The 14,397-nt window shown below is 30.4% G+C and overlaps 1 protein-coding gene across 2 annotated transcripts in view; it reads right to left on the bottom strand.

Annotated features, from left to right (window-relative positions):
* Window positions 1–6,015, bottom strand: part of LOC111718413 (glutamate receptor ionotropic, kainate 2) — a 67,753-nt gene extending 61,738 nt beyond the window's left edge. For both annotated transcript variants that reach the window (XM_023493991.1, XM_023493992.1), the window contains exons 1-2: window positions 5,934–6,015; window positions 4,720–4,801 (exon numbers count right to left, since the gene is read on the bottom strand). In XM_023493991.1, coding sequence (XP_023349759.1) covers window positions 4,720–4,801; window positions 5,934–5,984 — 133 coding nt within the window. In that variant the 5' untranslated portion in view covers window positions 5,985–6,015. The remainder of the gene's footprint in view (window positions 1–4,719; window positions 4,802–5,933) is intronic.
* Between the last annotated feature and the right edge of the window lie 8,382 nt (window positions 6,016–14,397).

Here is a 14,397-nt window from a genome sequence, read left to right as displayed (position 1 = left end):
CGGAACAGATATTGCCTTTTTTTTAAAACTGTTTTTCTTTTCCATATAATTAAATAAATGAATTTATTCAAGATAAAAGTCTTAATTTACCCTTTATCTATCATATTGCAGGTCGTCTTTTTAGTCTTATTTATATAGCTCTTTATTCCCACTTGGCCGGCAAATAATTTAAACATTTTTATTCAATTTTTATTTTTCTCTTTGGATTTATTTAAAGAAGAACAAAAATTTGAATCTAAAATATTGTTGAAAGGCAACCAATGCATCTTTTATGAATTCATGTGAAATTCACAAAACAAGATGTGGAACTAAACCTCAATAGTTTCTTTACAATAGGGGACTTTTTACCAGAGGGGGGGAGATAATATCTTTACATACAGATTGAAAAGGGGGCAGATATAGTTTCAGAGAGGAGTTTCTGACAGGACCATAACATTATGAAAGATATACAACCAACTCGAAAACATGGGTTTCTTGTCCTCAAAGAAATATTGAAACATGACCACATCTTACTATTTATTGTTTAGATTTCAAAATATCAGGGATTTTTTATATAAGGATGATAGTTTAGATTAACGACTGTACAGATTTTATTTGATCTTATTTTTTTAAATAGATGAGTCGTCGCAATTACATTTTAAACAATTGATAAATAAAATCGGATTTAACGATTTAACCTTGCTAAAATGATTAAATATAATTAATAAATCTCTTTGTTTGGGGTTAAACTGTATGTTAATTAAAGATAAAAACTAAAAGTTGTCTAATCTCTAATGTCATAGACCAGAGATACTCCAAACAAAGAGAAGTATTAATTATATTTAAACATTTTAGCAAGGTTAAATCGTTAAATCCGATTTTTTTCAAATTTCAACCAACATAGTATTGGCTGAAATTTCTGATTCTACTTGCGTGAAATTATTTTCCTTGTAAGTTAGTTGTTTTATCTAAATTAAAAATTAAATCTTCAAAATCTCATAGATGTAATTATTGCAAAATTTCGCAAAATTACTTTATAGAAATTACCCAAAATTATTAAGTAATTTCGCGAAATTGAAGTTTCGCTAATTATTCGCGAAATTACCTCATAGATAGTACGCGAAATTACACCGTAATTACGCGTAATTATAGTTTCGCCTATAACGGGTAATCATTACGAAATTTCGCAAAATTACGTTGTAGAAATTACGCGAAATTATGCCGTAATAACGCGTAATTATAGTTTCGCTTATTACGCGTAATCATTACTTAATTTCGCGAAATTACGTTGTAGAAATTACGCGAAATTACGCCGTAATTTCGCGAAATGGATATTTCCCCAATTACGCGTAATCCTGCGAAATTACACGAAATGAAAATTATTACGCGTAACTGCACGTAATTACGCGTAAGAGAATAATCTATTACGTTGGAAACCCTGCGCAAAATTTACCTTATCAATTTCGCTTATTCTAACATTGTTCAAATTATGGAGGCCTTGTAATATATTAATATTGTTAACATCAAAATATTTGCTTATTAGCTAACATTTTATTTTAATCATTGATATCGGACATAAGACAATATTTGTGCTTTGGGTGAAATTTCATTTAAATAATTTTCTAAAAGGCAATTGTGTGTTTAGTTCACTTACTTAATGTAATGCATCTGGTGTGCTTGTCTAATGTAAACTGGTGTGTTTAGTTTGGCATGGTTAAACTGGTGTGTTTAGTTTGGTATGTTTAGACTGGTGTGTTTAGTTTGGTATGTTTAAACTGGTGTGTTTAGTTTGATATGTTTAAACTGGTGTGATAAGTTTGGTATATTTAAACTGGTGCGTTTAGTTTGGTATGTTTAGACTGGTGTGTTTAGTCTGGTATGTTTAAACTACTGTGTTTAGTTTGGTGTGTAAACTGGTGTGTTTAGTTTGGCGTGTAAACTGGCGTGTTTAGTTTGGTGTGTAAACTGACGTGTTATAGTTTGGTGTTTAAACTGGCGTGTTTAGTTTGGCGTGTGTTTAGTCTGGTATGTTTAAACTACTGTGTTTAGTTTGGTGTGTAAACTGGCGTGTTTAGTTTGGTGTGTAAACTGGCGTGTTATAGTTTGGTGTGTAAACTGGCGTGTTTAGTTTGGTATGTTTAAACTGGTGTGTTTAGTTTGGCGTGTTTAGTTTGGTGTGTAAACTGGCGTGTTTAGTTTGGTGTGTAAACTGGCGTGTTTAGCGTGTTAAGTTTGGTATGTTCAAACTGGTGTGTTTAGTTTGGTATGTAAACTGGCGTGTATAGTTTGGTGTGTAAACTGGCGTGTTTAGTTCGGTGTGTAAACTGGCGTGTTTAGTTTGTTATGTTTAAACTGGTGTGTTTAGTTTGGCGTGTTTAGTTTGGTGTGTAAACTGGCGTGTTTATAGTTAGTCCAATATTTTGGTAGTTAATTAAACTCTGAGTTTCCAACTATACTTAGAACTCAAACTTCTGGCTCAACCAGTTACAATTATTACGTATTTACTTGTATGACATTAATTTAAAAAATATATTCTTTATTTTCAGTCTAATTATATAATCATCCGATAAAGATGCAGTATTCTAGGGTTTATGTATGCAGACAAAGACCACACACAAATATTATCAAAACATAAGAATATATACATAAAAGATATATTGTCTGGAAATAATTGCAAAAATATAAAAAATATAAAACATTATGATTTATCATTTGAGAAAAATCTCGAGAACGGTGGATCAAAGACAAAGGAACATCATAGAAAATGAGAAACTGGAGATATCTTCAAATTGAATTTCTAGAACTCTTAAAAATAAAACAAAACAAAATTACTTGATGTGAATTTAAATCATTAAAAAGATTAATTTCATTGACCTTTAGTCTTGATTCTATTTAACCCGGAAAAATGACTAGCTTTGATTTTTCTAGTATTTTGATTCTTAAACCTGTTGTCGGAGCTAGACTTTTTATATTTTAAACTTATGTAAATCAGCTGTTTAGTCATTTTTAAATATTTGTCTCTTGACTAGGATTTTTATTTGTTTAGATACCTCATGATAAATTCACACTTTTTGTTCTTTCAAAGCCCCCCCCCCCCATCCTAAAAATACTTTTAAAACTCTGATCAATTGATATGCTTTATTTTCTTTAAGGATTTTCACATAATTGTTTTGGAACTACATAATTACATGAAATCTTGCAAAATACACTATTTTTTAATTGATAAAATTTTAACACAAAGAAAATTATATAATCTGAAACAGAGGAACAAAAACTCAATATAAAAGTATGAAAACAATTAAAGTAAGATTATATTGATTTAAATTTTCATATTTGACTTTAGTCTTCATATTGGTTGAATCTACTTTTACTAAAGGGGCAGATGTGCGTGCCTCTGTCCTCTCATAACTAGGTTTGAAAGGACTCTTCTCAAGATTTATTTTGTTATCTCTAATAGCTTTGCAGCCTGATAGTTGTAACATCTTTGAGATCTCAAACTTTGAATTCTACTCAATCAATTATTTTGAATGTTAAACTATCAGAAATCAGAAACTTACATTTTAATTTTTCTTATAAAATAAATCGATAGTTAAGTTTTTTCAATTCTGACTTATATTTTTAAATATCTATATTGAGAAGAACAAAAATGTTTTAAATTTCTAATAATCAATCAAATAAACTAGTTTTCTTCTAATAGAGGAGCTACGAGGTCACAAAGTTGTAGCGGTGATGTTGCATCCTGATTTCTTTATAACTGATCTCCCCCCCCCCCCTCGGGGTAAAGGTATCTCATCTAATATTGTTATTTAAGGAAGTGTTCGCAATAAAATTAAAGATGATATTGGCTAATGTCGAAAAATATTCGATGGTGATTTCTACTTATCTTACTTCTATCTGTTGCGTCTATAAAGAGAAAATATTTTAAAATTACTCATACCGAAGAACGTAGCTTAACCATTCAAATTCAGAAAGTTGCAATATTCATCTCGGATCGTAAAAAATTTAATTTAATTCCAATTTAATCATTCAGATATTACAACCTATAGTCATCGATATTTTTTCGATGCATTCATGTATAGTCGATATTTCAGAATATAATTTATGAACTTAAAAACACGATTTTTTTGTCTGCTAGGTGTCTCTCCCACGTGGAACCACAGAAACATCGAGAGCCGAGACACCTGGCGTACAACTTATCGTGGTTTAAATTAGAGGTTATAATATCTAAATGGTTTGTTTTTAATTAAATTGATTTTTTTTACGATCGTATATTGCAACTTTCTGAATTTGTGTGGACGCTATGTAGTATGAGTCGTTTTTTAAAAATGTTCTCCTTGAAGACGCAACAGAAAAAAGTTAGATTAGTAGCGATCACTATCGAATATTTTTAAACAGAAGCCTCTACCCCCTTAAAATTTTTGTGTACTCTCCCTTTCAGTAAGTATGTAAGTAAGTAAGTGAGTAAGGAAGTTACTATTTTGACACGTGATTCCTTCCCTGGATAAAATTTACTAAAATAATATTTAATCTTATATTCTTAGTAAGTAAGTAAGTAATTAGGTAAGTAAGTAAGTAAGTAAGTAAGTAAGTAAATAAGTAAGTAAGTAAGTAAGTAAGTAAGTAATTAAGTAAGTAAGTAAGTAAGTAAGTAATTAAGTAAGTAAGTAAGTAAGTAAGTAAGTAAGTAAGTAAGTATTTTAACAAGCGTTCCCCTGGATAAAAAAATAACTAAAATATTACCTATTCTAATATTGTTTGGAAGTGTATGAGTAGCTGGTGGTAGGATGGTAAGGGGGAAAACACAGTAAATTAACTCCATCATCTATATACAGTATATACCAGATAAAAAGAAACAGACACCCCTTGCAGTCAGCAGTCAGCAGATGTAAACAGATCTTAAGAAAAACCTGTGTTTGCAATTCAATATTGGTTTTAAGAAAGTTAAATCTTTGCTTACAATTATACAATTACAATATCGTGGATTTTCTCATAAAGAAAAGCCTTATGGCTGCAGTTTTTTTTGTTCTGAATTTAGTAAATTGGATCTTTGTTACTAAAGCAAATTGTCTAACCCCAACATCTTTGCTATCCTGATGGTGTATTTCAAAATAAGATTATTTTAACTAACAAATTTAATAGTTTAAAATATTAAGGTCTGTGACATTATAGCTTGCAAAATATTATGATTTAAAAATCTAAGTTTGTGGCAAAGACTTAAATCGTTTCTAAAAATACATTCCTAGCTGCTTCGTTTTTTGTAGCATTTGGATAAAAACATTTTCAATAATTGATGAAGACATATTTTTCCTCTATAAGCGATTAGCTACCTGCATTTTTTACAATAACTGATTAAACTTAATTTCATTTAAAAATACACACTTGAATGAATGCTGAAAAAAAATTTGATTTTCGAAACCAGGTTCACAACGGTAATTACAAGAATAAAAGTTGCCCCCTCCCTCCCCCCCGGACTAGGTATGGTAAGCATTACTAATATTAAATCAGTATGAAGCCGTATACAGAGTTAACATTGACAACTTCAATCCCTTATATATTAAAATAATGAAGCTATTCACATGTATAGCTTTATATGTAAAAAAAACAGTAAAAGTAGTTCAAATGATGAATGAATGACGTTTTCAATTTCAGGATTTTTAACGTGTAATTAGTTTTACTTACAGGGGCTGTAAGCGTAATTTCAATTGAACCTTCGTGCAAAGCTAGGAATGTCAGATTTACAACGGTACTGTTAAGAGCAGTCAATTTTTTACGGAAACACTTTTTCTAAATTATTTTATTTAGCATTTTACAATTATTGATTAAACATTGAGAGCAGCATTTTCTCTCTAGCACTGATAAAAGTTAATTCTTTAAAATTAATTAATACTAAAGTCGATGTAAATGTATTTTTCCTAAAACCGACATTGTAAATTTGTATTGAAATTTATATTTACCTTTTTAATGGCTAAACCTTCATGTGTAATCGCAAGAAAAATATCTCTCATTAACTAGAGCATACTTCAATCTGAAACTGTATATTTTAAACAAATCTTTCGGATAAATTGAACTTTTACCAAAGTCATTTTTTGCAATTAAAACGGAGCGGAGTACTTGACATAAAGTAGATTTCTCTTATCCTTATATTTTGTCTTAACTTGCCTTAACTTGTCTTAACATGTCTTAACTTGGCTTAACTTGTCTTAACTTGTCTTAACTTGTCTTAACTTGTCTTAACGTGTCTTAACTTGTCTTAACATGTCTTAACATGTCTTAACTTGTCTTATCTTGTCTTAACATGTCTTAACTTGTCTTAACTTGTCTTAACTTGTCTTAACTTGTCTTATGTCTTAACTTGTCTTAACTTGTCTTAACTTGTCTTAACTTGTCTTAACATGTCTTAACTTGTCTTAACGTGTCTTAACATGTATTAACTTGTCTTAACTTGTCTTAACTTGTCTTAACTTGTCTTAACTTGTCTTAACTTGTCTTAACTTGTCTTAACTTGTCTTAACATGTCTTAACTTGTCTTAACTTGTCTTAACTAAGAATAATTTGACAGATAAATTATTAAAGTTTGAAGTTTCAAAGGATTACATCATCAGATTACAAAAATATGGGAATTATAAACTTAGATTTGTGGCAACTACTCAGTTCATTTAGTACTGTTCTTTTTTTAGATACATTTTTTCCTATACTCTGTAGATTTACTCACATCAGTTTCAGGCTTTTTATTTCCTTTATTTCATACTTTTAAATGGTAACATTATAGTAAAATAGCAGTGTACGTACATATTAAAAACAAGGGTTTACATTCCCAGCTAGAATATCATCTTTTTTCCTATTATTACCATCATTATCTAAAGGAATTGAGTCTTTGTCACAAACTCTGATTTTCTAATCCCTATACCTTTGCAACCCAATGTCGTAGTCCTTAGATATTTCAAACTATGAGTTCTGTTATATCAAAAAATTAAAGTTTGAAATGTGAAAGTTTTACACCATCAGTTTGCAAAGCTATAGACAAATTTAAGTTTGAAGCAAAGACTATTTATTATTTTTTATGCGTATCGTGTTAATTTATAGACATTTTCTACTTTTTAAAGAGAGACAGTTAAGTGATATAAAATATATTTAAAATAACCAAAAAAGTTATTGGCAAAAAAGAAAATATTATTTCCGATTCCCAAGTTGCATTCTGATGGTGGAAAAAATTAGATATTTCAATAATTGAGTATTTAATTTGCAGTAGATGGCGTTTATATCAATACAATTAAGACTTCTTTCCTATTTAAGTTTTGATTTTTAACAAGATTTTTTCCAATTACAAGTTTACAAGTAAACAAAGAGAAGCTGGTAATTGGCATCTTGTGTTTCCACGTTTATTTTTTATCCTTCCTGATGAAAAAAACATGAAAATCAAAAGTCGTCTTTATTTTATTGACATTTACGATGACGACTGTAAATTTTCTAGTTGGTAGCGATTAATCTGTTCCTTGGTTTTTTATTGATTTTAATTTTCACTGATTTCATCGGTGTTGGCTGCTAAATATAAATACATAACATTTCTTTAACATCTGAATATCCTTATTATTTTTATCTGGTTTGTTTTGCAATAAACAGATATCTCTGCTGGAATTAAATATATAAAAATGCAAACTCATTGATCTAATTTAGAACCTCATTCATTGAGATAATGTGTATTGTTTATTATAAATATGATTCAAGGAAACTTGATTTAAAAACGCTTAAAACACTTATCTTACCAATACTTTTTTCACATATTTTAAAAAAAATTTTATCTTCAACCCCAAATTCTTGACGAGAGTCAACAAAATTTTTAATAATGGCATTCAAATTTTACATTGTAATCGTCGAACTTACTATTTGAAACTAATGATTTCATAAGAAATATCATTAGATTCCTAAATAATTTTAATAAGAAAAATTCATTTTCGTTTACAAAAAATAAGAACTAAACTCTCTCGTTATCATCTCTGATGCTTTGAAAGTTATTGAAATCTTTGCAACAAAAAGCTAGAAATTGGAAGCAACCCAGAAAATAGAACTAATCTCTGGTTAAATCGAAAACTAGGAATTCACTATAACCTGTCCAAAAAAACATCAAAGACATTTTTCTGTAATTGATCAGAATTAAAAAAAAAACCCACATGGAAAACAAAATTGTAGATTTTTTATTCGAATTTAGATTACTTTAATTAATGTTGGAAATGTACAACATCTTTAACCAAACCTCTGATGAATAAAAAGAGTAGGGATAGTAATATTTCGCTTAATCTTGTTTATACCTCTGCTGTAGTTGAGCACTTTATGATATTCCCTGTATTTGATGTATGCTAATAGTGTTTTATTGATAACGAAATATTCCTGGCTCTTGATGTATTAATTACAAAATATTAAGAACACTTCTAGAGATATTATTTGGACTTGTCTGTTTTCTAAAAAAAATTCAAAATTTTTACTTTTATTTTAGTTAAAATGAATTAATTAATGCTTAATTCATTACTGAAGCAGAAACGAACTCTTTTCTTTTCAAATAAAAATAATTTGCTTTAACCCTTAAAGGTCTTGAGAATTTGTGGTCTATTAAAATTGGTTTAAATCACAAAAATGTACAGATGAAAATAAAGATTTAACCTTTTAATTCAAAATTCATCATTCATCTTATTTTAAAGGGACTTTAAAGGAAGGGGGTGTAGAATGGAACCTGAGAATCTCAGATATTAAATGAAACATATAAGACATCTTTATGATGATTCTGTCTTGAGAAATTGGTTTAAAACTGTGTCAAATTCATACGAAAATTTATATATCGGCAATTTTGTGATAAAGGTGTAATATTAAACAGATCATATCCAACAAATATGCAACCAATCTGAAAACGACGATATCCCACAGGAGCCTGAGAATCTCAGGTTTGCTCCTATTATAATTTTTATTTTTTTATTTTGCTTTTTTCATAGATAAAATTGATAATATAATTACATAGTCCGTATAGTCCGTATTTCGTCACCAGATCTTCAGCCAATGGCACTGCGGTATCGTCACGTGATACAGACGGAAATTACGTGACCAGTATAAATTTGACACAATTTTGTAAATCGTTTCTGACATTTGAAAGAGACTAATTAGCAGCATAGAAATTGTGAACATTTTTATTTCTGCACAAGACGGCCCCTATTACTGTAGATTGAGTATCAAAGGTCCGATATTTCAGACTAAAACATTTATTTTGTATGCATAAACATTTCCAAACTAACTCTTTGAGTGATGCTAGACCCTTTAAACTTATCTCTGAAAACGAGAATATTGAGATAAACTGGTTTTTATCTCTGAAAACTGATAAATTTCAATTAATGACGTGAAGATAAAAGCACAAAGAAGGAAGAGTATTGATAGAATCTTTTTATAAGATCAAAAATAAAGATATGTTGTGAATTGAACTGTAAATTCTTTTATTTCAGGGTAATATATAAATGACCCGTTGGCCGTTAATATAGATTTAACCATATTCACAATTTATAAAAGTATCATTTTAAACCCAAACCTAATGAACAATGCCGACGTTTTAATCGTTTTCAATCATTAAAAAAATGATTTTAAAAACATAGAAACATGAAGCAATTCCTTTTTTAAACTAGGCTTTCAGGGCGCTTTGCGCTCATCTTCTTTTTTAATTGTTTACATTTTCTTTAGACAAAAATAAAAAAAGTTCGCGGATTTAAAAAAAATTCGTGGATTTTTAAAATTTAATGAAGATCGATTTTTGTTATTGGCAAATTTTTGAAATTTTGATCGTCCATAAACCTCCAAACCTTTCCTGAGGTCATATGAGGTCCCACACAAAATTTGGGCCCTATTGGTTCAGCCGTTTTGAAGTTTATTAGATACAAACTAACAAACAGACAAGCAAAGTATATGTATATAGATAGAGAGGGAATCAAAAGTGATGATAAAAATATGATGAATTTTCAGAATCTAGATTTGACTGGATCTGTTCTCTAAATACAACCTCCGTTATCGGAGTCTACTTATAAACTGAGAGGATACTGAGATATCCGGAGAAATGGTTTCATCTCCCGGGATATGAATTCTCTGATCCCCGGCACATAAATTCTCCGATCCCATGGATACAAATTCTCCGATCCCAAGGATACAAATTCTCCAATCCCAAGGATACAAATTCTCCTATCCCCAGGATACAAATTCTCTGATCCCAAGGATACAAATTCTCCGATCCCAAGGATATAAATTCTCTGATCCCCAGGATATAATTTCTCCAATCCCAAGGATATAAATTCTCTGATACGTTGGATACAAATTTTTGGATCCCCGAGATATGAATTCTCCGATCCCTGGGATATAAATTCTCCGTTCCCCGGGATATAAACTCTCCAATTCCTGGGATATAAATTCTCAGATCCAAGGGATATAAATTCTTAGATCTAAGATTCCCAAGATATAAATTCTTTGATCCCTGGGATATGAATTCTCTGATCCCCAGGATATAAATTCTCCAATCCCAAGGATATAAATTCTCTGATCCCCAGGATATAAATTCTACGATCCCTGGGATATAAATTCTCCGATCCCCGGGATATAAATTCTCTGATCCCCGGGATATAATTCTCTGATCCCCGGGATAGAAAAATTTACAATCCCCAGAATATAAAACCTTCGATCTCCAGGGATATAAATTTTAAATGATTTTGGTAAGTTCAATCAATATGACAAACAAAACGTTTTGTCTAACAGCGAATACTCTACTCTGTAAAATATGTGATGAAGACTGTAAATATTTTACTTTCGGGAAACTGCTAATAAAATAGTTAAGTATTTTTAAACAACTTAAGCTTATAAAAGTTCTAAAAAAAGATCCCCTTTTAAATAATTTCTTCCAATTCAAGTTTGTACATCCCTTTACGTACTTTCTGTAAATATATAGATCATGACTTTAAAGCATCATTTTTAAATGACACACATTTAAAAAGCCTGATAAATGGTTTTATATATTCAAGGATTCAGGTATACTCTTGTGTCATCTTTCATGTTTCTTATTTTTAAACAAAAATTAACAATTTTTATAAGGTTTACCTATTTTTTGTTTCTAAATTGTAAATCTTTCATTTTGGGACAAAAATTGAAAATTCATTTTTGATCCAACAGCCGTGGTAAAGACACACTTTCAAGGACAAAAGTTAGTTTAGAAAAAAACGTTTACCTTTTTGAGAGATTTTTAATACCTATCAAAATATTAAATTATGCCAGAAAATGGATAACGTACAAATTTAAATTTCTTCGGTCAGAGTACTACAAATCCCTTTAGAGTACTAAATATCCCACTGTTTCTTCGATTCTTCGATCAGAGTACTGCAAATCTCACTGTTTCTTCGGTCAGAGTACTGCAAATCTCACTGTTTCTTCGGTCAGAGTACTGCAAATCTCACTGTTTCTTCGGTCAGAGTACTGCAAATCTCAATGTTTCTTCGGTCAGAGTACTGCAAATCTCACTGTTTCTTCGATCAGAGTACTGCAAATCTCACTGTTTTTTCAGTCAGAGTACTGCAAATCTCACTGTTTTTTCGGTCAGAGTACTGCAAATCTCACTGTTTTTTCGGTCAGAGTACTGCAAATCCTACTGCGCTCTGGATGTTTTGGAGACAAAATTGGTCTTTGAACCTTTGGTAAAATAAAATTCCCTTAGGTTCCCTGTAAAGTAGTTGTAAATAATTATAATATCAACATGGTTATTAATTTTACTCCTCAGAAATGGTAGTAATAGCATCAACATGGTTATGATCTTTCTTCCCCTGGAATTGTAATAAATAGCATTGTCAGCTCTTGAACATCACCACAGTTATGAACTTTGCTGCCCTGGAATTGTAGTAAATATCATCTATCCTTGAGTTCTATATCTCCAGGTTTGGAGGCCTAATGACCTGAAAACTATGTTCTACTATAGAAACCTAAATACCTTAAACTAGAGGGTTTTCTGGGTCAAACATCAGGATCTAACTGGTTGAACCAGACAATATATGTCACTAGACTTGGCTAGATCTACAATATTAGTTAGAAAATATTTCAAAATAAAGATGAAAAATATTTCTAATTTTTGGTCATTTTTGGCAGTTTTTATTTCACCAAATAAATTTTCAGGATTAAAAAATATTTTAATGATTTTTTTTGCATTTTTTCCAAATTATGAATAAGAAAAACGAATTTCTTAATTTCAAGCAGAAAAAATATGAAAGAATAAATGGCTGTTCCTAACTTATTTTTTTGGCAAAATAGGATGTTAGCGTAATAATTCATCAGTCAGCTGTACAGATAAAGCTCTATATATATATATTTCAGTTTTTAACTTCACATTTTTTATTAAAAAAGAATATATATATTTATATTTATTTATAAAAAACGCAGTCAACCCACACAACACTGGAGGAGAAGGTCAACCTTATGCGACTTTGCTGGCACTGCTTTGTGATCTCGTGGCTCCTCTAGTCTTGATTGTACGTACAAGGCACTGCTTTGTGATCTCGTGGCTCCTCTAGTCTTGATTGTACGTACAAGTATGAGAAAAGCTTATTTATCAAAGGCCGAGTTTAAAGAATCTGAGCCGCGGTTTAAATTTAGGACGCCGCTCAAATATGGTTGGTTCCACTTAAATAAGTATTCAATGTTTCAAGATTTAAGCCGGCGCTTAATTGAAACCGGTTTTTGGCGGATTTAAGACGCGGCTTAAATTCATTAAATTCGGACTCTGGTTACAAATCGGAAATTAAAACGTTTTTGTTCTTCTCGATACATCTTCAATAAGAACCGTAATGATCTAAAGCATTTTGGATTTTAATCCTACGTTCAATTTACTTTAGTTTGCCCCCCCCCCCTCCTAATAAGATTTGTAAACATTAAGCTTTAATTAAAATACCATAAATTACTATGAGACCACTGAACAGAGTCTACACATGGAATATCCCCGAATATAAATGATTTGGATAATATATAAAAACATATTGAATAATAGGTTGGAGGAAACCACACACCACAATGTGAATCTAAATTCATCAATTCATTCATAGATTACATAGATATAACAAGAGTGGTGGCTAATCTTGCATTTACTGTGTAACATTATCCATTTGTTATTATATTCACATCATTAAAATAATAAAAAAAATTATGGAAAAATACTTATTTTTGTCTGAAAAATAATAACTTTTAATAAAAATGCTTATGGATTTATAAAGTACTGAAAATGAAAAAAATTGTGTATCTCTTTTTAAGACAGAAAAAAATGGCACCGTTTAGAATCTGGTATTAAACTATCTAAATAGAGGGTTGAAATTCCGTTAAAAGTCTCTTTAATATGCTTATCCAAGACATGGTGCAGCTTGCAGTTCTACAGATTACTGTATTCAATTGGTAAATTTCAAGATACAAAACCTCTCTTGTCCTATCTCTCTGTTATCTGCATTCATCAATCTGCATTAGGAGCAATACTGAGACTGTCGACTTCATTTTTAAAGATCCTTCCAAAAAAAATGCGCAAACGTGCTCTCTAAACCTTTGCAAGGATTAATAAGATTTCCCTATTTTATCCACCAGAAAACTGATTAATTATAATTATGGTTTCTCTGTCAGTATGACTTGCAGATGTATGCAGTATAGAGCTAATAAAAGATAATGATAGAGTTGAATCCTTTTTAAAAGAGAAAACAAGGAAATCATCAGCAGGTGTGAATCAGACACATCCTATTTATCCTTAACCTTAACTGAGCTGAAAACTTTAGAATTGTGAATATTGAGATCAATGCTTGATCTTCTCTTTTTATAAACTCAAGATTAATTTAATCTTTAGTCTGTATCATGAAAAGTGAATAAAATTCAACCAATAGAGTAGCGTATGCCCGAGCAGCCAATCAGATGCCGGGAAATTTGAAATTGTTCGTGCCATTTTCTAAGAGAGCTCTCATTAGTCTAAAATCTGAGGATGGGGATATTTAAAAAGAGAGAAAAGAACTGCAGGTTGGATTGGATATTCAGATTAAGCGATCCAATTCTAAAGTTCCCAGCTCAGAGCTGAAAAATTTATAAATGGGATATCCTAAAAAGGACTGTAAAGGAAAAATGAAAGGGAGTATAGGCTGAAAGCTATTCACTTTAGCTCTTGATCTGTATCACGTGACCAGTATACTCACTAACATTGGCGGAGTTCTGATGAAGTCATACGTACTTATGAATAATATTATCAATTATATCTATTAAAAATGAAAATAAAGATTATAAATAATAATTGGAGAAAACCTAAGTTACAATAGGTTTCTCTGAGATATCTTCGTTTTCAGATTGGTTGTGTATTTGCTGAATATGATCTGAGCTGAAAACTTTAGAATGGGATAT

Source organism: Eurytemora carolleeae, unplaced genomic scaffold (genome assembly GCF_000591075.1).
Source record: "Eurytemora carolleeae unplaced genomic scaffold, Eaff_2.0 scaffold74, whole genome shotgun sequence".
Lineage (NCBI taxonomy): Eukaryota > Metazoa > Arthropoda > Copepoda > Calanoida > Temoridae > Eurytemora > Eurytemora carolleeae.
The sequence above is the reverse complement of the archived record's forward strand: the minus strand, read 5'-3'. Positions and strand labels throughout refer to the sequence as shown.